General features: G+C 42.9%; 1 protein-coding gene across 1 annotated transcript in view; it reads left to right on the top strand.

Moving 5' to 3' along the window:
* The window catches only part of LOC126458036 (uncharacterized), a 49,876-nt gene that overhangs the window by 13,017 nt on the left and 14,278 nt on the right, over positions 1-22,581 (top strand). Inside the window, exon 2 of the mRNA XM_050094829.1 lies at positions 10,678-10,968. Coding sequence (XP_049950786.1) covers positions 10,696-10,968 — 273 coding nt within the window. The 5' untranslated portion in view covers positions 10,678-10,695. The remainder of the gene's footprint in view (positions 1-10,677; positions 10,969-22,581) is intronic.

Here is a 22,581-nt window from a genome sequence, read left to right as displayed (position 1 = left end):
TCCCCAAATAGCAAAACTTCTTTACTACTTTAAGTGTCTCACTTCCTAATCTAATTCCCTCAGCATCACCCGACTTAATTCGACTACATTCCATTATCCTCGTTTTGCTTTTGTTGATGTTCACCTTATACCCTCCTTTCAAGACACTGTCCATTCCGTTCAACTGCTCTTCCAAGTCCTTTGCTGTCTCTGACAGAATTGCAATGTCAGAGAATGTGAGAATAGCCCTGTGTAATTATATTTTACTTAGCATCAAGAAAATAAAAATTGTAATTCTGTACTGGAGAAAATGCTAAGTGTAAGAGAGTTTCGGGAAATTCAACCCAGGTGTATACAAGAGCCAGCCTGTCACTGAAGTGTGTATCAGTAGTTTTATTTGATGCCAAATTGGTTGCCAAGCTGTAGAGACAGTAATCGAAATGTGACTTGTGTCGTTAGCTGTAGGACTTCAGTGTATGCATTAGATGTAGGAGAGGAATGACACCACATACATGTGCTTTACTAGTGGAAGAGGGAGTTAGAAAGAACGCACAAACCGCTACACGGACACTTACCTCGTTCGAAGACTTCGGTGAGGAACTGCTTGTGGGCCGCGTACTGTTGCCCCGACCTTGGCTGAAAGTAGACTATTGAGTGGTGGGAATTGGTAGGGATCGGTCGGGAACTGGATGTAAATCATATATTGGTAGGAAGGAATTCATTCCCTGAAAGAACACCCCGACACATTCCCTACGCACAGATTACTATTTACAAGTATGCAGATCAGTTCATATTAGATCGTACTACTCTTGTCTTCAAAGTACAAGTGGAGGCTAGTGAATCTTTCTAAGTACTGCCTGTTCCAAATAATACACATCCAGCCCTTGACACAGAGCGACACAGAGGTAGTGTCCCAGACAACATCCGATTTGCTCTTCCACTCCAGTCGGTGGTTGGCCTATTTGTAAGGAGCCGTTGCACACTTCACCACCCTTCTGGCGTGTTCCAAGATGATTGTGTCGACTGCGACAGTCATGCGGTTGCCGCATGTCGTCCGCCGTACTTTTCCGTCGTATACTTGTCGGCGCTGGTGCCTGTACCGTTCAAGGGTCAAGTTGCTTAGCTCGCTGTTAGCCTTGTGACGTTCCAATGTCCCCTTCTTGTTAGCTGCATCTAACTCGTCACACAAATATTTCATTTCCTCTTGCCAAGAGACGATTTCCCAACTTTATTACTATCTTAAGCTCAGAGGCGATTCTATAAGTTGGTCAAGGGGGGAGGGGGGGGAGGGGGGCAGGGGGTTGCGGGGCGGCGGGGCGGCGCTAATGGGGGGGGGGGGGGTTGGGGGAATGGAATATCGCTTAACAAAAGGAGAGTTTGGGTCCTCTAGCGACAAATTGGTAAAATTTAGTGTTGCTTAAAGTAGTTTTTGGTAACTGTTATGGAGTTCAGGGTAAAAAATGTGTTTTAATAAATAATAAGACGCCTATTTTAAGTTAAATGATATTTATTGGTTTAGATAGCAAGCTATTTTCCACTCTTATTCATTTGTTAAAATTTGTTTGAAATACATTGTAACCTATATTACTACATAATTATTAAAAAAAAACATTGAATCCGTTGGAGTAAGATATTCGCAGATTTCTGACGTCATTTTATCCGGTGTAATATGGTACTCCATGGGGGCGGTGGGGGGGGGGGGCTATAGCCCCCATACCACCCCCCTTGCCACCGCCCCTGCTTAAGCTTAATATTTTACTAATGAATATTTTACCCTTCGTCACAACTCTGGTGACGTCGCATTCTGGTGACGCGGTGTCAAGACGAAAGTGCTATATTCCCTTACATGTGGCCAATACATCAGCAATAGGCGAATATATATATATATACAAAAAAAAAAAAAAAAAAAAAAAAAAGCTTTTCAGCAGGGAAGTTCTAGAAATCATTTCGAGGGAATATGAAAAGCTTGTGGCTGTGTTATATAAAGAGAGGTTGCCGGGCGTCCAGTTACATGTTCTAGTGGCTCAAGTGCCTGGACTACAGAAACAGCTTCATGCCGACTGTCGTCACTTTACGGATGTAGATATAAAGCTAGACTTTGGTGGTATTTTTATAAAAAATGGTTCGGATGGCTCCGAGCACTGTGGGACTTAACATTTGAGGTCATCAGTCCCATAGAACTTAGAACTACTTAAACGTAACAACCTAAGAACATCACACACATCCATGCCCGAGGCAGGATTCGAACTTGCGACCGTAGCGGTCGCGCGGTTCCAGACTGAAGCGCCTAGAACCGTTCGGCCACACTGGCCGGCAATTTTTATAAAAAAGTTGTGGATGTGTGACTATCTAATATCAAGCCAAAACTTCCGTGTGCAAGAGGAAAACTGCCAAGGCAGGCGGTAATGTTATTGTAAAGACCTCTGACACTGTTACATCTTCCTTGGCTAATAATCATGGTATTGTCGTACTACGGACTATGATTTCTATTTATGGAATGAATTATGTGTCTGACGCTGTGGAGGCATGTTGAAATATACACGTATTAAATGCTAGCAGTGTGGATGTGTTATAGCTGAAGAAACACCTTTTTTTCTTATTTCAAAGCACTGTTCGTCACAATATTGTCAAATGCAAGGAATTATGAAATGGATATGTGTGACTAACTAACAGGGAGCCATGACGTGTTTGTTCTGGGAGACGGTAACGTTATTGCAAGCAACGGTAAGTCTGTTCAATGTGAACCAGCCTGCAATGGCAGATAAACTTGCAAATTACTTCACACACCATGTTTGGAAAAATCTGTGGTTACTGTAAATAGCAATGGAGAATGAGCATACAATGGAGTTTTCTCCCAAAGAAGGTGTTTTGGCGCGTAGAGTAACGTTGTGCTGGAATGCGGTAGCCGTCATTTATAGGGAGATGTGTGAGATAAGGTGATTAAGGTGGGAAAAGTTCCACTACGGGTATGCCGATTTTAAATTAATTACACTTAGGCAAAAAACGAACAGTATTGTAGGGTATCCGTTTACACACACACTCACTCACACACACACACACACACACACACACACACACACACACACACACGCACACGCACACACGCACACACTCGGCCCAGGGGTAAGTAAAATAGATGTCACCTTTGTTAGATGAGACCCTGAAAGAGCTCTGGTGGTGATGGTTGTCGGAATGTGAAATGCTGTCAGAACCCACGTAGTTTACATACAGGTTAACCACCTTTAGCAAACGGCTGATTATTAAATATAGTAATTCCGTCGGTTTTAAAACTCAGCAAACGGCTTTACAGCTTTAGATGCATATTGGAAAAACAGTAGTTTCATACATTTCCGACTCAGGTCAAATTAGCGCCAGACATATATCCAGCCAAGAATGTGAAGTTCTGATATCGTAGACATATAACTGTAGATTGATCGGGATGCAACAGCTGTGATTTATAGAGGGAAATTGATGGCAAGGTGATAAGAAAAAAGAGCATCAGTCATTCTACTACAATCCATGCATTCTACTCGTACGTGTAAAACAGAACTCCATTTGTGTGATTGCTTATAAGAGTTTCTTTCAACAGCAAGAATTGTGTTGACAAAGGTGTTTCTGAGAGAAGTGTCCAGATGTGAAAGGGCTAAGACGACGATACAGCCGTACGCCCCCTACTGTTGAACCAGTTCTATATAAAGAACAAAAGTAATTATTATGCACTAAGCTTTACAACAAACATTCTATTACCTAATGATTCAATAAGGTGTCATGTTGTCATCGTTCAATGTGTTTAGTGTGGAGGAAATGATGATCTCATGCTTAACTGAAAATACTGTTCATTTAAATTTACTATATCTTTTAAACAAATAAAGTTGCAGAGTTGGTATTTACAACATTTGTCATTTTAATGGTGCGCTTCTACATGAAATGTCGATCGTTAAGATAGACCAAAACATTCAGATGTTAGCATTCAGGTCTTTGTTACAAAACTTGTTAATTTCACTTTAACAGAAATCCTAAACTATTATAGATATGATCAATATTCAAGTTCTATTGGGATCACCATGAAAATTTATAAAGAATGGTAGATTGAAGTTACTGTGGCTCTATTCCCTGAACTATTACAGAATTAAATAGTTTTCATAAATGTTTTTCTTTGTGGGCGATCTTAGGTCCGCCATATTTAAAGCTGCTACATCTCCCTAGCCGCAAACGGCTTCTATGGGGTTTCCCTATGACACAGGTTCTCGTCTGCCTCACTCGCACACTACAGTGCCTAGGCCTCATTCAGCACAACAGACAGCTGTGAATTTCCCCATCTCGTGCCGAATCTGCGCCCTTTGTGGCACACGGTCCTGGACGACAGGGTTCTTTTCACAATTCCTGAAGGCAGACTCTTCCGGCCATATATTTAAATGAGAGCGAAATGCTCGTTAACTGACACGTTGACCAAATTCCACCGGAACTACTGTGAGCAAGTGTTGATTACGTCGTTTTATGGATTCAGCATCTCGTCGACATCTTCCGTTTTCATATTGACCAAATTGTATAAACGGCATTTAATAATAAAGTCGATATTATGCATTTCTCACTTGTTTTGACCTTTTCTGATCATGTCCCATTCTTAATCCATCACATACGGAAACGTTTCTTTATGTCTCTCTTGCATTCACAGCACCAGATTTGCACCTGATAGCCAAAGTTGGAATTAATTTTTTCCTAACTTAAATGGGTTCTGCATTAACACACTAGCATATCTACCAAGTTCCGCTGCCATACAATAATTATAGCCTACATTGGACCTCTCTGAGTAGCTGCACAGTTATAACCACCTGGCACTTTATTCTAAACTCCAAAGCATCTAAGAATTTCTGGTATTTTATTTCAGTTTTAAGTTTTTGTCTGCACCAAAGACCTACTTCATACTTTCGTCAAAAGTAAGGCGTACTGTTTGTTTCACACAATTAAAAGCAATGGTTAGTGTAACTGTTTAGCAGTCAAGTTGCAGTTAAGACTGTAATTAGTCAAAACGAACATTTCAGTTAACATTAACTGGGTAATGTTATCCCTGTGGCTTTTTTCGTATTATACTCCTGCAGTGCAGGTACACCAAAAATGACGTTAACATGTCCATGTTAACGTGTCCATGTTAATGTGACCACATTGTTCATTTGCACTGTGTTTCATAATCACTTTATTGAGGCACCACATTTGCGCTTCGATGACGAATAATGGACGAATGTACAAAAACATAACTATCCCTGTTTTGGGGAAAATGATGCTGCGAGTCCTATGCAGCGAAGTATTCGGCATCTTTCTGTAAGCACTCTGCAGAAATCCGCTCTGAGTACGACACTGTACGGCAAATAAACTATTGCTTCAAGGAAACACGTCCGCAGAATTCTTTTCTGCGTTCATCACCTCGGTAATGTTAACCTGTAGGAAACATGTGCAGGAGTGAAGCATTGCGATTTCAGGGACGAAACTGATTTATTCCCTTACAAGTGAACTATACCGAATCACCAGCAGACCTATTGGGACAAATATAACGACAAATACAGCACTGCGTATACCTTCTGTAAGCGCACTGACAAACGATCACATCCCTCCATTACCGTTTACTAGTATCTTGGATGGCTGACATGAGACTACCACGATCTGAAACGCCCTGCCTCACGAACCGCCTTTTCCGACGGGGTCCACAGCACAGTCCTTCTGTCAGCAATGGACAAGTGTGGTGTCATTGGATATCAGCTAGCAGCCCGTGGCGCGCACTAGCAGCTTCACGTCATGGTTCCATGTGAAAAAAAGATTGCATGATACTTTGGCAAAACACTATATACTCTTATTGTACAATGATGTCTTGACAACTTTCAACTACATGCACAACTAAGCGACGGTTGTGAAATATTATATGTTTTTTTCGGACACTCGAGGAAGAAGCTGCACGATTTATCAGCATAATGTTATTTGTGTTCATTATACGCATTGGATCTCAGCAATGGTAGTTCACATAAAGAACTAAGTGGTGGTGGTGATGGTGATGGTGATGGTGAAATATTCTACGTTTCTTCACTCACAAACACACACATACGCACACACAAATACACACACACACACACACACACACACACACACACACACACACACACACACACAAACTCACCCGCTAAGCTGACAAACGAACCAAATAATTTAAACGTGAACTTTATGTGCCTATTCGATACAGCATTCTCCAAATTAGTTGGAAAGTCTACCACCGTACATAAACCCAAAGCCAGTGTGTTAGGAATGAAACGTCGCCAACATCCTGACATATCCCACCCCCCCTTCTACAATTGAGGGTCTCCGGTATACAGTTACACAAAAAATGTGATAAGGAAGGAAGACTGGGTTTAACATCTCGTCATTAGAGACGGACAAATTGTGAGAAGTAATCTAACTGATCTGCACAATAAGTCGGACAAAAGAAAACAAGTGAAATGGTAACTTCTATTACAAATAAACGACCTCCATGTAGACGTTATGTCACATGTATTTACATCCTTCTACCACTCTCAGTCTCTGTACTAATCATCGATCCTCTCCCGATCGCTACACTCTACCAGCACTGCTATAAGCAGCATACCTGTCTTTTGGTACACATGCCATTACTATCCTCCCAAATACATGTACTTAGGCAGTAAATCTAGCATTATGTATTTACTGAAGCTACAGCTACATTGCATCATTGCCCAATAAACAGCCGCCCTGTGTGGCCTAGCGCTTCTAGGCGCTTCAGTCTGGAGCCGCGCGACCGCTACGGTCGCAGGTTCGAATCCTGCCTCGGGCATAGCTGTGTGTGATGTCCTTAGGTTGGTTAGGTTTAAGTAGTTCTAAGTTCTAGGGGACTGATGACCTCTGATGTTAAGTCCCATAGTGCTCAGAGCCATTTGAACCATTTGAACCCCATAAATAAGTACACATCACAAAAGCAAGTCTGTCTGAAGTGTTTTCGATGCTTGCGATTCGCAGTCGGAGATCTGTAAGCATACTTGTCTATCAACCCTATGACTGTTTTGCATGGTTATAGCTACTGAGGCAACTGTCAATGCGTGATCACCTCGACCTGGTTAATACGTAATGTTTGGGTTAATGTACTCCAACTGCACTTAAGAGCTTAATGAGGAGCTGCATGTTTTTTGTTTTTTGTTGTTTTTTTTTTTAGTCACATATATGTGCTCTGTACTACACAGCACCCACCATTCTCGCTTTATTATTTATAGGGCAATGGCGCCATCCCCCGTATTCTTCTGCCTATAAAGACACTATAGACTGCAATTTTTTTAAAAGAAAAATGGAGGCACATGACATAGTACGTCGCACTAACCCAACACCACAGTAAAGTGACTTGATGTGTTGTGGTAATCAACCTAAGTGTGTTTTACGTTAAGGTTAGAGAACCAACAGCTGTAGAATGGAATGACGTCGATGAAAATTTGTGGCAGACCGTGTCTCGAACCTGGACTTCTCGCTTATCGCGAGCTGTAGCCTTACCACTTGGCTATCATCCATGAATCTGCTACCTGTACTCGTACATCCATTATGTATATTCTCATACAGGTGAGACATTTTACTTTGCTGTTGAACCAGCATCTGTCAGGAACTCAACTGTGAATTGCAGAACAGTCATGTAGATGTATGTAGATGTTGATGTAATTGCTGCTGTTCACATAAAATAGCTTCACTAACAGAGCACAGTCTCTCTTATTCACAGCTATTCTGTTCATCACTGTATGGCTTGTCAAATGATAACGTGGATGTCATACTGTCATACAGCGTACAGCGCCAGATTTGCACCTGGCGACCAAAATTGGAACCTGTTTTTTAGTGTAAGTCGGTTCCACATTAATGCATTAGCACATTACCACGTATTGCTGCCATAGGATAATTAGAGCCCACGCCGGACCTCAGTGAATAGCTGTACTTTAGTTATAACCACCCAGTATGAGCTTGCCAAGCCTAATCAGGTGTGGTGGTTCTCAGCTCACCATCCCATGGTCTGACTACAATAACTACTGGGAATTCGTTTCCTTATACTCTGTATTAAAACTGCCTCATCACTACTATGGAACCGGTACAGAAGACTTTGAAACTACGAGGATTGTCCAGAAAGTAAGTTCCGATCGGTCGCGAATTGGAAACCACTGGGAAAATCCGGTAAAGCTTTGCACAGGTGTGTTGGGCAGTGTCTCTAGTATGCCCGTCGATCGTGTCGCGTCGCTCTTTTCAGTTTTGAGTGAACGGTGAGCACGTAAAGCTGCGTAGGGAATAGCGCCTCCCACCAAGTATGAGGGCCTGGTTAGAGATTTCGCCTGTGTCATGCAGCCCACATGACACAACCGTCGAGCAGTTCCTTCTTCATGCCAATTCTCGGCCGCACAGTGCAGGGGCAATGAAGACGCTCCTGCGGCGTTTCCGTTGAGAAGTGTTTGATCACCCACAATACAGTCCGTAATTGGCTCCCTCCGAGTCTCATCTCTGCTCACAAGAACCGCTGGCTATGGAGACAAAATTTTTCCACAGACAACAAGCTGCAGGCCAGTGCAGATAACTGGCCGAAAGCACAGGCGGCTGCTTTCTATGACTAGGATATTGGCAAGCTGATACAACACTACGACAAAACATGAAGTTGGAGCAGCGACTATGTTGGGAACTAGGTGGAAGGTGTACCTGACTGTTGCTAATAAAACGTTTCTGGTTTTCACTGTGGTTTCCATTTCGCGAGCGATCGGAACTTACTTTCTGGACAACCCTCCTATTCCCCATTCGCGGGGTTTTACTGATCAGTCTTGACAGTATATCTACTTTATGTTAAATTGAAAATATTCTTATTGTGGCTATCTATACCATCAATACTCGGGTTGTTTAGATTAGTGGTCCTCCTTGTGACTAATTTACGTCTATAATCAATGTGGAAATTTTCTGTCTTCAACCAGATCAACCTAATAACAGCGTCTTTCACTTCGTCGTCCTCATGAAATTAAGTGCAGTAGCCGAAACTTCGGTTTCCTGTAACAGGTGAACCTGAGGATGACAATACCAAAAAAAATCGAGGAATTAGTAGAGAAGGAACATGCTACATTTTCTCTCTGTGGGAACTGTACGATATGTAAGGTCAAGAGAGCACTGAGGATCTGCATCTGGCCACATAATATCAAATAACTTGTTTCAATGGAACGTTTATTGCACTCCAGTTTACCTACACTGACTGACAACAATCTACGTTGTTGAAAATCGAAAGGAGGAAAGAAGTTATATGAGGATTATATCCGTTCTAAACTAGCTGAGACACTGGAAGCCTGTAGTCAAGAAACCAGCTGAAATTCAAATATTTATTAACGTTTGACCACATCCCTGACGAAGCGACGTGGATGGCAAAAATGATACTGCTGAAATGGAATGTTGCTGTAGGAAGCATTCAAAGAAGAATGTCTTATAATACAGCATGGATTGGGAGAGTGAGTCACCTAATGTGACGGTTCTTTTACAACTAACAGTTGGAAATACATGTGAAAAATGTTTTGGTTTCTACTTGTATTCGAGATTTCTGGTTGAAGCTTCATTTTATGAAGACTCTTAGTTCACGTCTGTGATAATGGGATCTAAATATTACCGTCACCTGTTGGAAAGCTATTTCTAGAATGGGAGTCCGCAGCTGATAGGTAACACCAGTCCTGATATCAATGTGCTGTACTTGTTTTGCAGAATCCACATTCCCCATGTTATTTTACTCATGCTCTGCAGCCCAGTCATAACACACTATCTCAGCCTGCTAATGCTTAGTCTTATCTAAAATCGATAATAAATGAAAATCCAAGTAATTCAACATGTTTTTGTTGCTTTCAGTCCAGAGACTGAAGCACTTCACGCTAATCTGTCCTGTTCAAGGCTCTTTATCACTTCATGACTACCTCAACCTACATCGGCTTGAACCAACTTCCTGCAGCCAGACTTCACAGTAGCCAGTATCGAAAAAGAACTGATTAAATGTTAATTAATTCTGGCAACATTTTAATTTTTTAAATGTTTTCAAAAGCGTTTGTCTATGTTAGTGAAGCTCTTCAAACGGGCAACAGAGATAAAAAGAACTTCAGTCTTAACTCGAAAGTCAATACCTCACACAGAATAAAATTAACTGCAATAGATCACCAATCCATCCCTGCAGTTGGCTTACCTAGTTGTTTCTACTTGTCGATTTGCTACTTTCACACTCAAGTACACATTTAAGTAACTATTACTAACCAGTATTTGATTTAAAAATTTCAGTTTTGACTAACCCCACCCACCAGAAGTGAATGTACCCACTAACTAATAAATAATGATTCAGTTCTTGTCTTGGCAATATAAATACCACACACTGTCTCCTGCTACCATGTTACATGTCTTCAGAAAAGGAAACATTGCAGGAAGTTCACACAATGTTCATGATTTTATTTTTATAAGTGCCTTCAACAAAATACAAAAACCGTGACCAATACCAAGGAAGCCACCTTTTGTGGTGCACACATAGAATGTTAACTGCAATATAGTCTTTCTTAGAGTTACCAACGAAATGTGCGTTCTGGAAGACATCTCATATATTGTTCATTTATTGGTACAGATGTTTGGCAATAAAGAAAAGCTCACTGCTACTTCATATCTTCAGTCCATACTCAGTCTGTTTACAGAAGGAGAATGGATGCATCAGGAAGCAGTACGTCAGCATCGGCCAAATGGATCGACAACCCCATGATAGAGACGGCGCTGAAGAAACATCGGTCGTGCGAAGCTGTAACAGTGCAGTCCATTTCAGTGGAACTAGCGTGCAAAACTGGTGCTGGCTACGGTAGTCAGATGTACAGGGTGCAGGTCAGCTTCACACTTGGCGAGGGTGGGGATGTCGAGCACCAGTCGCTGATCGTGAAGGCTGATCACGATCGTGGTGGGATCAAGGAGCTGACAGAACAGGTGAGAGATGTCACTAAACAATGACCGTGATAAAATAGTTCGTGTAAATGTAAATGTTAATATATCTCGGAATCTTTTGAGACTTCATTATCTGTCTTCTCATTCAGCGTGTAACTGGGTAGGAAACAATGAAAAAAGTCGAAGAAGCCCATTCCAAGAAAACTCCTGAAGCTCGAAACATAACAAAATCCATTAACATTTCATGTAAAAGTTGCCATAGGGTAGTTTCAGCCTTCAGTCAACAACACAAGAGACATCCACTTTGAAAAGGATGAAATCTGTCTTCTTGACAAAGGCCTGAGTCGTAACATTAGGTACAAGTTAGACCAACAAACAATGAATCACATGATCAATAACATTATAAAAACTGCAAATTTTGAAATAAAGGACACACAAAACAGGTAATAGTGACTCATAAGGCAAACTTAGCACTTAAGCACTTCAGGAAGACCAGCAACAGACTGTGACATTTAAAGACACGTAAACAGCCAGTAATTTCAGTCAAAAATTGAAAGAAAATAACTTCTCACGGCATAATGAGTAAACCATTTTCGGGCATGCTTCAGCGCAAATACCGTTTCTTCAACTCATATTTTGGCCGCGTATCGTCCGGCCGCTACCAGAGCGAATCACAAGACTGACGACAAGATGCCAAGCATGGCGTTAGTGTAGTTACTCCATGCGGCGATACTGCGCATGCGGATCACAGATGCCGGTCGGTTGCAAAGAGGTACACTTACACACGCCCCAATTGTGGTGAAAGCGTTCATACCTTTAAGGGATTCTTTGTCTCTTATCGGCCAGCATTTTGACGAAAGCATCACAACCTTATTTGAACATTTACTCCTGTCGTCTTATTTCTCGTTCAATGGTGAATTTTATGAGTAGACTGATGGAGTTGCTGTGAGAAGCCCCCTCTTTCTTCTGGTAGTTAATTTTTTTATGGAAGACTTCGTGGACAAGAGACCGGACTTGGCAAGTTTTAAACCACCAGTCTTCTGGATGTACGTGGACAACATCTTTGTAGTACGGCCTCAAGGGCAGGATGAATTACATTTTTCTTAAGCATCTGAATTCTTTCTATGCAGCATTAAATTTTACTATGTAAATAGAAAAAGATGGCTGACTCCCTTTTTTGGGTGCTCTCGTTCGTCGTAAAATTGACAGCACATTAGAACATGCTGTATATCGTCAAGCAACTCATGCGAATCTATATTTAAATGCCAACAACTGACATCACCCATCACACATCATAGGTGTCCTTTAGGACCATAGCGCGCAGAGCACATTGTATACACGATAATGATAATTTGCAGGAAGAGCTCACACGTCTCAAAGTATTTTTAAAGCAAATGGATACTCTCAGAAACAAATCCACAGACCATTCAATGTGAACCCTAGAATGCAAGTACATGCCTTGGAAGAAGAAAGTTTTACTTTCAGATGAAAAGTGTTTTTACTTTGCGTGGGTGCTCTTTCATCGAAGAAAAGCCATATTCTCGAGGAACGTCGTGTTAAGGTGATCTTTCAGCCTCCTACGGAGACTGCAGCCTTACTCGGTTCTGTGAAAGATGATTTATTGCTTCGTAAGGCGGATATATATCAGATTCCATGCAGAAATTCTAATAAATGATATGAAGGTCAGACAACACGCATCGCTCATGAGCGGTGCGTGGAATACCGAAGGTACACACGCTTACTACAGCCAGATATGTCAGCTGTGGCTGAACGTTGCATAGATAAAGGTCATGACTACAGTGACATGAAGATTTTAACATCCACCTCTTACTTTTGGGATTCTATTTCCAAGGAAGCCATAGAAATCAGATTAACTGATAATTTAATAAACATAATTTAATGAACAGAAATTAGGGTCACGCATAGAATCTGGCTCTTGGTGTAATTAAACTGCAGAGAAGTCGTCAAGGTGTTACCGCCGCTGAATATGCGTCGACAAACAAATCGAATGTCGGAACGCTTTTACCTCCGGTAACGCATGTGTATGTGTACCTCTTTGCCGCCGACCGGCATCTGTGACCCGTATGCGTAATACCACTGCAGTGCAACACAAACGGACGCACTTGGCACTGTCTTATCACTCTGAGGATGGCTGGATAGTACCAGGCCGAAATATCAATTGAAGAATCACTTGCACAGACTGCTTGCCTATAATTTAATGGTAAGCCATTGCAGTCGTGTCTGATTAAAGAAATGTCTCTGTCATAACGAAATTAGATGGCTACAGTAGTAGGGCAACAAGAACATCAGCATGTATTGTTTGTGTGGGCTGCCTACATCTGGGGCAAGTATGCACTCAGGAGCAGGTAATGACTCCCTTTGGATAATCCTTCCTTTTGATTGACAGGTCCTTAACCTGTTGTTCCCCCACCTGTCCCCATCTTTCGCCTCCTCCCAACCCCTCAAGAAACCTCTAACCCTTCCCCCTCCCCCTCACCGATAAAGGTACACTTTCAGGCCTTAGTTATTCGAATAGACCCCTCACTCTTATCAATTTGATTGGCTTCGTAATTAAGTTGATCAATTAATCTCTGGTAAACCCGCCAACACTCCCCCTCCCCTCTTCCCATCCCCACCCCTACCTGGGCATTGGCGGCTCTGTGTTGGGGAGGAAGAATCTAATCATAGGTAATTCAGTATATAGCAGGGGATATATTGTTTATAAAAAAAATTCAGTTTTCAGGGGTTGGATTTCTCTTGTTCATCATTCTCTGCCGTTTGGGAAGATGCAGGTCTTGTTAGAAGTAATTACATCGATTGCGTCTTTTTATTCTGATTGCACAAGGAATACCATCATGAAACACCCATCACATGTAATTATGCTGTTAAAAGTCTCGATCGCAAGGCACGCACTGTCCGCTACCACCTGTCCACTGGACCACACCCAATGCCACCTTACACCACCGCACATGCAGCTCACTGGGGATTCTGCGAAGAGCGGCCGCGCCATGCATCTCTCCAGGAGTGACCACTCAAGCCTCGCGACTGACACACAGGATGTCTCACTAATCCTGAAACAAAAGCATATGACAAATTGCAATAGAAACAAATGTTCTTTCTCTGTTTTCCCCGTGTCCTGCTGGGCCTGCATGCGCCGTTAATCAAGGCCGGATGGCACCGAAAACAAAGCAGTATTTACCCAGTAACCCCTGCACAATACTGACGCACACGAGATGCCTTCCAACCGAGGCAAATTCATGGCCGAGAATATATTCCGTCACAGGCTCTAAGCTGCCGTCTGTGCTGTAGCGAAAGGATCTCACTACAAGAAATTCAATTATATAACACAGGATATACTTTTTATGTATAAAATTCAATTTGCAGGGGCTGGATCTCACTTTTATTTGGGAGGAAAAGTTCTCATCCAGCAACTACATGTTCTAATTACATAATTACACTGCGCTCACCTTGAAATGCAGGGATTGACTGAGCTAGTGCACAGTGCTACCACCAGGGGACACTCCACACCTCATACCCCCGCCTCCTCGCTCCCCACCACTCCAAGAAAAAATTGGTAGGAAAACGACTCAGAAGCAGGACCTCGCGACACTAATTTCAAATCAAAGTCAATAATATATTGATACATATTCTTTATTTAATCACTTTGTGGGAGATGCGTGACTGCACTCACCCCCCCCCCCCCCCCACGCTTGCTCTCCATGATATAATAACTGCAATCACAAGAGGATGGAATGAAGTGCAATACAATAACCACTGTTTAAGCTCTCCTGCGTTTGTGTCTATAGTCAGGGCACCGCCACGAAAGTCAAAACAGTCCAGTTTCCTAATTACAGATCATGTTACTAAATATCACCGACCATGGATTGGATCTCGAGTCTCCCATACAAAGCATCGCTCCCAAGAAGCCACTCCATGCTTGTCTGCGTCAACGAACGTCTCCAGACACGAAGATGGAGGTTTTCATCTCTCCTCAGAATACTGTACCTCTATTGGCTCATGCTGGAGACAGAGAGAAAGCTGACGAAATTTCGATATCAAAAATAGAGTGAAATAATCTATTTGCACTACCCTGTCAAATTAATTGTTCAACAATTTACCAGAGTCAAATAGATCGCTTAAAACGCTCACTTCCACCCTATAATGATCCTACTTCGTAATAAAATATATTTTCGACGTTTGAGTATCACATGCAAACATTATGTAAATCACGTAATGAAATTTGCGACACAAATAAATCGTAGCATTAAACATATCCGAAGTGTTGTACGCAATCTCATCCACCACAACATTTCCACTAAACATATCTGTTGAAAATATCTTGATGATCACCCAAATTCGCAATCATGAAGCACGTGCCACTTGCTTCTGAGAACCACTATTGTTTCCTGTCGCCCGCCGACCATGCCTGCCCGCACTGGATGCACGCTTGCACGCATTACAACTATCGGAAATAATAAATTGATCAATCGCTAATTTAACATTGCGATTGGATTTTTAGAAGTTTCCTAAATTGATTCTCTCTGCTACTCTCGGAAGGACAGAGGAAGGCTCTACAGCGTGATAGAATAGATAACAGCAAATACCACTGTAAGACAGTGTCCACTGCGATGTATTCAGAAGCACTAAACACGACACACTTAAACTATGATCCAGTCCGCAGCAATAAGCTGTCTGGGCTTCATGCCGCAGACAGCTGGAAGCACTCACACATCCCGGGCACTCCTGTCCCAAGGTCCATACGCTCCGCGCCCCACGCGGCTATCATTCACATGTACACTGCTAGCGCCAACGTAAAGATGACGATGATGATCATGATGAGGTCCCATACTCCGAGGAGCGTTGGGACGATGTGGGAGACCCGCAGCGCCGTACTAGGCAAGGTCCTAGTGGAGGTGGTTTGCCATTGCCTTCCTCCGACCCTAATGGGGATGAATGATGATGATGAAGACGACACAACACCCAGTCATATCGAGGCAGGAAAAATCCCTGACCCCGCCGGGAATCGAACCCGGGACCCCGTGCACGGGAAGCGAGAACGCTACCTTACGGGCTGCAGTCGCAGTCGTGGACGTGTGTGTAGGTCAGAGTGCACCACCCCCGGCCACGGAGGGTATCCTGGGATGATTGGAGTGGCAGAAATTCGTATGTTATCAATACGTCCAGCACAAACGTCCATCATTCTGAATCTTCGCTCATGTAACACACACATGTCCGCTTTTGTCGCGCTCACCCATCACACTGGTCTCTTCGCCAGTACTTGCTGCTGCGGGCAAGTTCAGACAGGTAGTTGCATCCTTTGTATACGTCAAAGGCTGAGCTAATCCGGTACTTCCGGTTGCCGACTCCTTATGACTGCCCTTCAGTTCCTAGTATTCTTCTAGTGTCTGGGGTCAGTCGAAAAAGGTATTGGTAAGAGAGAACATAAACACATACACTTCTAAAGATACACTGTTCTGCACTTAAAACAGGCTATAAAATTAAAGTGGTGTGGTTTCTGACCTATCAGTCGTGTGGAATGCAACGCTGCTACTATCCAAATGTAAGAAACGTACACGCATCAAAAAAGTTTTGTATCGCATCGGTTCCGAGAGTTCCAGAACCTGTACAGAAAACTGGAATTATTTCTCATGGAAACCACATATTACATGTTGTACCACCATACAGCAAGACCTTCAGAGGTGGTGGTCCAGATTTCTGTACACACCTGCATACCTGTATTCGGCGTGGCATACTATCCACAAGTTCAGAAAGGCACTGTTGGTCCACATTGTCCCTCTCCTACACGGCGATTCGGCGTAGATCCCTCCTAGGGGTTGGTGGGTCACGTCGCACATAAACAACCCGTTTCAATCTATCACAAGCATGTTCGATAGGGTTAATGTCTGGAGAACATGCTGGCCACCTGGCCACTCTAGTCAAGTGATGTCGTTATCCTGAAGGAAGTCATTCACAAGATTTGCACGATGGGAGTGCGAATTGTCGTCCATGAAGACGAATGCCTCGTCAATATGCTGCCGAAATGGTTGCAGTATCGTTCAGAGGATGGCATTCACGTATCGCACAGTCGTTTCGGCACTTTCTATGACTACCAGCGGCGTACGTCAGCCCCACATAATGCGACCCCAAAACAGAAGGGAACCTCCACCTTGCTGCACCCGCTGGACAGTGTGTCTAAGGCGTTCAGCCTGACCAGGTTGCCTCCAAACATGTCTCTGATGATTGTCTGGGAGAAGGCATATGCGACACTCATCGGGGAAGGGGACATGACGCCAATCCTGAGCCGTCCATTAGGCATGTCGTTGTGCCCATCTGTACCGCGCTGCATGGTGTTGTGGTTGCAAAGATGGACCCCACCATGGACGTTGGGAGTGAAGTTGCGCATCATGCAACCTACTGCACACAGTTTGAGTCGTAACACGACGTCATGTGGCTACATGAAAATCATTATTCAACATGGTGGCGTTGCTTCCTCCTAGCGATAAACCGTAGGTAGCGGTATGCGCTGCAGTAGTAGCCCTTGGACAGTCTGAACGAGGCATGTCATGGACAGTTCCTATCTCCTTGTATCTCCTCCATGTCCAAACAACATCGCTTTGGTTCACTCCGAGACGCCTGGACACTTCCCTTGTTGAGAGCGCTTCCTGGCACAAAGTAACAATGCAGACGCGATCGAACCGCGAAATTGACCTTCTAGACATGGTTGAACTACAGACAACACGAGCAGTGTACCTCCTTCTTGGTGGAATGACTGGGACTGTTCGGCTGTCATACCCCCTCCATCTAATAGGCGTTGCTCATGCATTGTTGTTTACATCTTTGGGTGGGTTTAGTGACATATCTGAACAGTCAAGGGGACTGTGTCTGTGGTAGAATATACACAGTCAACGTCTATCTTCAGGAGTTCTGGGAACTGGGGTGATGCAAAGCTTTTTGTAGGTTTCTGTATGACAAACTATGGAGAGAAACTGTGAAATGAAATACCTGTTTCTGTAAAACACCGATTGTTTATGATACAAACTCAATATAGCTTTCCAGAGGTGTATAGCCCCCACTGTTCACATCCGATCTCGGTTCAGAAATTATACTATGCTCGCGTCAGTCCTATGTAAAATAATCGTTAGTAACGGAGAGTACGTCCTACAAAGAAAGAGCCAAACGCGTAGCAACGGTGTTTGTCATGTGAAATTATACGTCATGCCGCCACTAACTCCGTAAACAGGACATCTGTCAAGCAGATGTATACACAGGGAGTGCAGTACCTCACAAACACTTATCGCTAACTTAGAATCACTGCAGTTATGAAACTGAATACTCGATTTTATGCCTAAGATGCGGCAGGGGGATGGAGAACGTCGCATAAATCATCGTTCTTCTAGAGGAATGTGTCGAAACAGGATGCACACCTTTCATCACTCATGAGATGGAAGTCCTCTGATGACTGAGAGGTTTTCTGTTAATGACTGCAAGTTGACAGTGCTGTAAGTCACACACAGAATATGCAGTTTTATACGAGTCGAACGCAGGTTATGTCACACAACATGCACTATGACAGAACAACGGAAAAAAATGATCGAATGATCTGGAGCAACGTCGCCCTCTCTCTCCTAATTACTCTACCATTAAATCATACCTCGTTATTTCTCCATCTCAACCGATCCCTTCATCCACTCTCGACGATCCTTTAACCCAGATGCGAGTATGGTTAGAGGTAGATGGTCTTCCTTTTTCCAGGAAAGCATCAGAGACAGCTGTCAACTCGCGTGTATCACTATTACCTCAATGGACATACATTAGCACATTGCCTCGACAAAAAGGCTCTTTCCCAGTGCATCCATGTCACCGTTTTCTTGCATTCCTCTTACTGTCACATAATCGTTCCCATGTACAAGGATTGTTTTGCATCAAGCAGAAGAGATGCAAGTACTCCCTCAACTCCCACGCATTTTGTCGTATTCTTCCTCAATTTATACGAATTTTCCATTATTTGTCGTAATTTTATAAATTTTATATCACTTCTACCCATGCGATCATGACATCAGTTCTCGTTCCGTATTGTAAAATTGCTTGTAAAAGTTGTACAGCTGCCAACACCTACCGCAAATGCACTATTTTCCGGTTGGTCGGCATAGTATATCACTGTACTCGAATGCATCCAGTCACCTCCAACCATATATTCTACAGTTGCAGCGCATTTTCTATGTTTGCTGTATTTCTGTGTCCGTGCATGTGACCTGGATGGCTCCCATGACCTGGAGCAGGTCCGAGTTTTTCGAGTCTGGATCCACCTCTGAATCTCACTCCGGATATTATGTGTGGCAGATCAACCTCCAGATCCTATCCTGGACGTGGTATATTGTAGATCTGCATCCCAACATCGCTCTGGATATAATGCGCGGCGGATTATCTATGATGTCGAAATTTCGTCAGCTTTCCCTTTGTTTCCAGCATAGATAATGAGAATACAGTACACTGAGGAGAGATGAAAACCTCCCTCTTCGTGTTTTGAGACACTGGTTCACGCAGACAAGCAGACAAGCATGGAGTGGCGTCTTGGGAGCGACAGAGACGGAAGCGAGTCTAGAATTTGCTGATCAACAGAATGCTGCCACTTGATGCTTTGTTTGGGGGCCACGAGATCAAAGGCGGCCGATATACGGTCTGTGTTCTGTGGTATTTAGTGACATGATCCGTAATTAGGACTTTCGTGCGACGCCCGGACGATAGACACATGCGCGGGAGAGAGCCCAAACGGTGGTTACTATATCGCTTTTCATTCCATTCCCTTGTGATTACAGTTATTATGCCATGGAGAGCAAGCGTGTGGGGGGGGGGGGGGGCGGGTGCTGTCACGATGTCTTCCCAAGTGATTAAATAAAGAATATCTATCAATATATTATTGACTTTGATTTGAATTTCGTGTCATGAGATCCTTCTTCTCCAGCACAGAGTGAGTCGTCACTCTATCAATTTTTCTGGGAGTGGTGGGGAATAAGGGGGCGAGGGGTACAGGAGGTGGAACCTCCTCTGGTGTTGGCACTGTGCACTAGCTCAGTCGATCCCTGCATGTCAAGATGAGCACACGCAGGAAAATTTTCCAGTAATACAACAGCATCAGTCTGTTACAGTGCAATTGTGTAATTAGGACATGTAGTTGCTGATGTGAGGTATTCCCACAAAATGAAAGTGAGATTAGCCCCTGCAAATCGAATTTTATAAATAAACAGTACATCCTACGCTATATAATTGAATTTCTTACAGTGAGTTCCTTTCTGTACAGCACAAATGGCAGCTTAGAGCCGATGGCGGTATCCATCCTCAGTCAAGAATTTGCCTTGGAAGGAAGGCATCTCAGTTGCATCAGTAGTCTGCAGGGGTTTACCAGGTAAACACTGAAACACTGCTTTGTTTGCAGGGTGGTCCGACAGTGATTGACGGTGCGTGCAGGCCCAGCAGGACATGAGGAAAACCGAGAAAGAACATGTGTTTCACTGGATTTTGTCATATTCTTTTGATTCAGTATTAGTGTGACATCCTGTGTGTCAGTCGCGGGCCCCAAGCGGTCACTCTTGCACAGATAGATGCATGGTGCCTCTGCGCTTCGCAGAACTCCCAGTGAGCTGCATATGCGGTGGTATGAGGTGCCATTGGGTGTTGTCCAGCGGACAGGAGGTGGCGGACGGTGCGTGCTTCGCGATCCAAAGACTTTTAACAGCATAATTACGTGTGATGGGTGTTTCATGACGGTATTCCTTGTGCGATCGGAATAAAAAAAAAACGCAATCAGTGTAATTATTTCTTACAAGACCTGCATCTTCCCAAACAGCGGAGAATGATGAGCAAGAGAAATTCAACCCCTGCAAACTGAATTTTTTATAAATAAACAATATATTCTCTGCTATGTATTGAATTACCTATGATTAGATCCTCTCCAGCACAGAGCCGCCAATGCCCAGGTTGGGGTGGGGAGGGGAGAGGGGAGGGTGAGTGTTGAAGGGTTTACCAGAGGGGGAGGAGTTAATTAATTGATCAACTTAATTAAGAAGCCAACCAAATTTATATAAGAGTGATGGGGCTATTCGAATAACTCAGGCCTGAAAGTGTACCTTTATCAATGAGGAGGAGGGGGATGGGTTGGAGGTTTCCTGAGTGATTGGGAGGAGGAGAGAGAGAGGGAGGAGTGAGGGAACACCAGGTTAAAGACCTGTCAATCAAAAGGAAGGTGTCATTACCTGTCAATTAAAAGAGAAAAATAGGTTTGCACCTGAGTGCATGCTTGCCCCTGATGTAGGCAACCCACACTAACAAAACACACTGATGCTCTTGTTGGCCTACTACTGTATGGAAAAGAGGAGCGTTTTACCAACACATTAAGGAATTAGGGAACATTCCACATTCTGTTTTCAGAGACAGATCAAAGAAACAATGAACAGCAGCATTTCCTCTTCAGAGTTCAAGAAACTTAAGACATAATCATGGTGAACCCTTAGCACATGTTTTAAGAATCCAGCCTTAGGTCCACAGAGAAAACGTCCTGGTCATGTCTGTTGTTAACCCAAGAAAAAGCCCAGCATTGCAACTAAACAAGAAATTGTTCATCATCCTCAAGAAGACTGTTGATTCGTGAGTTTGTATGCCAGTGTGTTAATCATGACAACATTAGACATCATTTATAAAAATTTCAATTAATTTAAACCTGTTACAGCAACAAAAATTAAAGAGTTTTAGAATCTCCTTGAACATGTACTGAAAAATAATTACTTGTAGCTTAACAACAAATTTTATGAACAGCCAGATGGGTTAGCCATGAGGTCAAGTTTCTTTGGCTTCTTAGTTGACATTTATACTGATCACTTAAAAACCCAAATTCTTTGTTCTAATTATGCATTAGCTAGTAAAATAATTTACTATTACAGATATGTTGATGACATCGCCATACTTTTGCAGGGCAACAAAACTGAAGTAGAACAGTTATGCAACCCTTTCAGTCAGTTTCACTCCATGCTGGCAGCATACAGAAGTGTGATTAATAGGGCAGTGACTATCCAATGGTACCACATCAACTTGGTAATGAAACTGCATTAATGAAACAAATAGCCACTAATAACTGATATTCACTATCCACAACTGATCACCTCTTTAATCACATACCAAAACAAAGACAATAGAAAGGTGACAACAGACTTATTATCAACAGATACAAAAAATATAAAGTATTTCAGTATTCTATTCATTGGAAGAGCTTCTTATAAAATTGTCACTCAGTTCAAAAGATATGGCAACAAAATGAGCTATGACACATTTCATAAGATAAAGCATGTCCTGCCTCACAGTTGTAAGAAATATGACAAACGTAAACAACCAAGAGTTTGCAAGATTACATATCAAGACTATCCCAGTTTTTGTACATAAGTAGGAGAGACATATTATTTTCCATACAAAATAATGAACACATATCAGCTCTTTGGCTAAATGTACATCTCAAATCTGCAGTGACAACTCACCTTTATGACAGCAAACACAACGGTCCAGGCATCAATAAATGTCTTACAATTTGTCATAAACAACCTTCAGTTACAATATTTAGTTTACTACAAGCACTTGAAATATACCCACAACAGATCTGGAGCCCAATCA

Source organism: Schistocerca serialis, chromosome 2, assembly GCF_023864345.2.
Source record: "Schistocerca serialis cubense isolate TAMUIC-IGC-003099 chromosome 2, iqSchSeri2.2, whole genome shotgun sequence".
Lineage (NCBI taxonomy): Eukaryota > Metazoa > Arthropoda > Insecta > Orthoptera > Acrididae > Schistocerca > Schistocerca serialis.
Note: the sequence above shows the minus strand (reverse complement) of the source record. Positions and strands in the feature narration are given on the sequence as shown.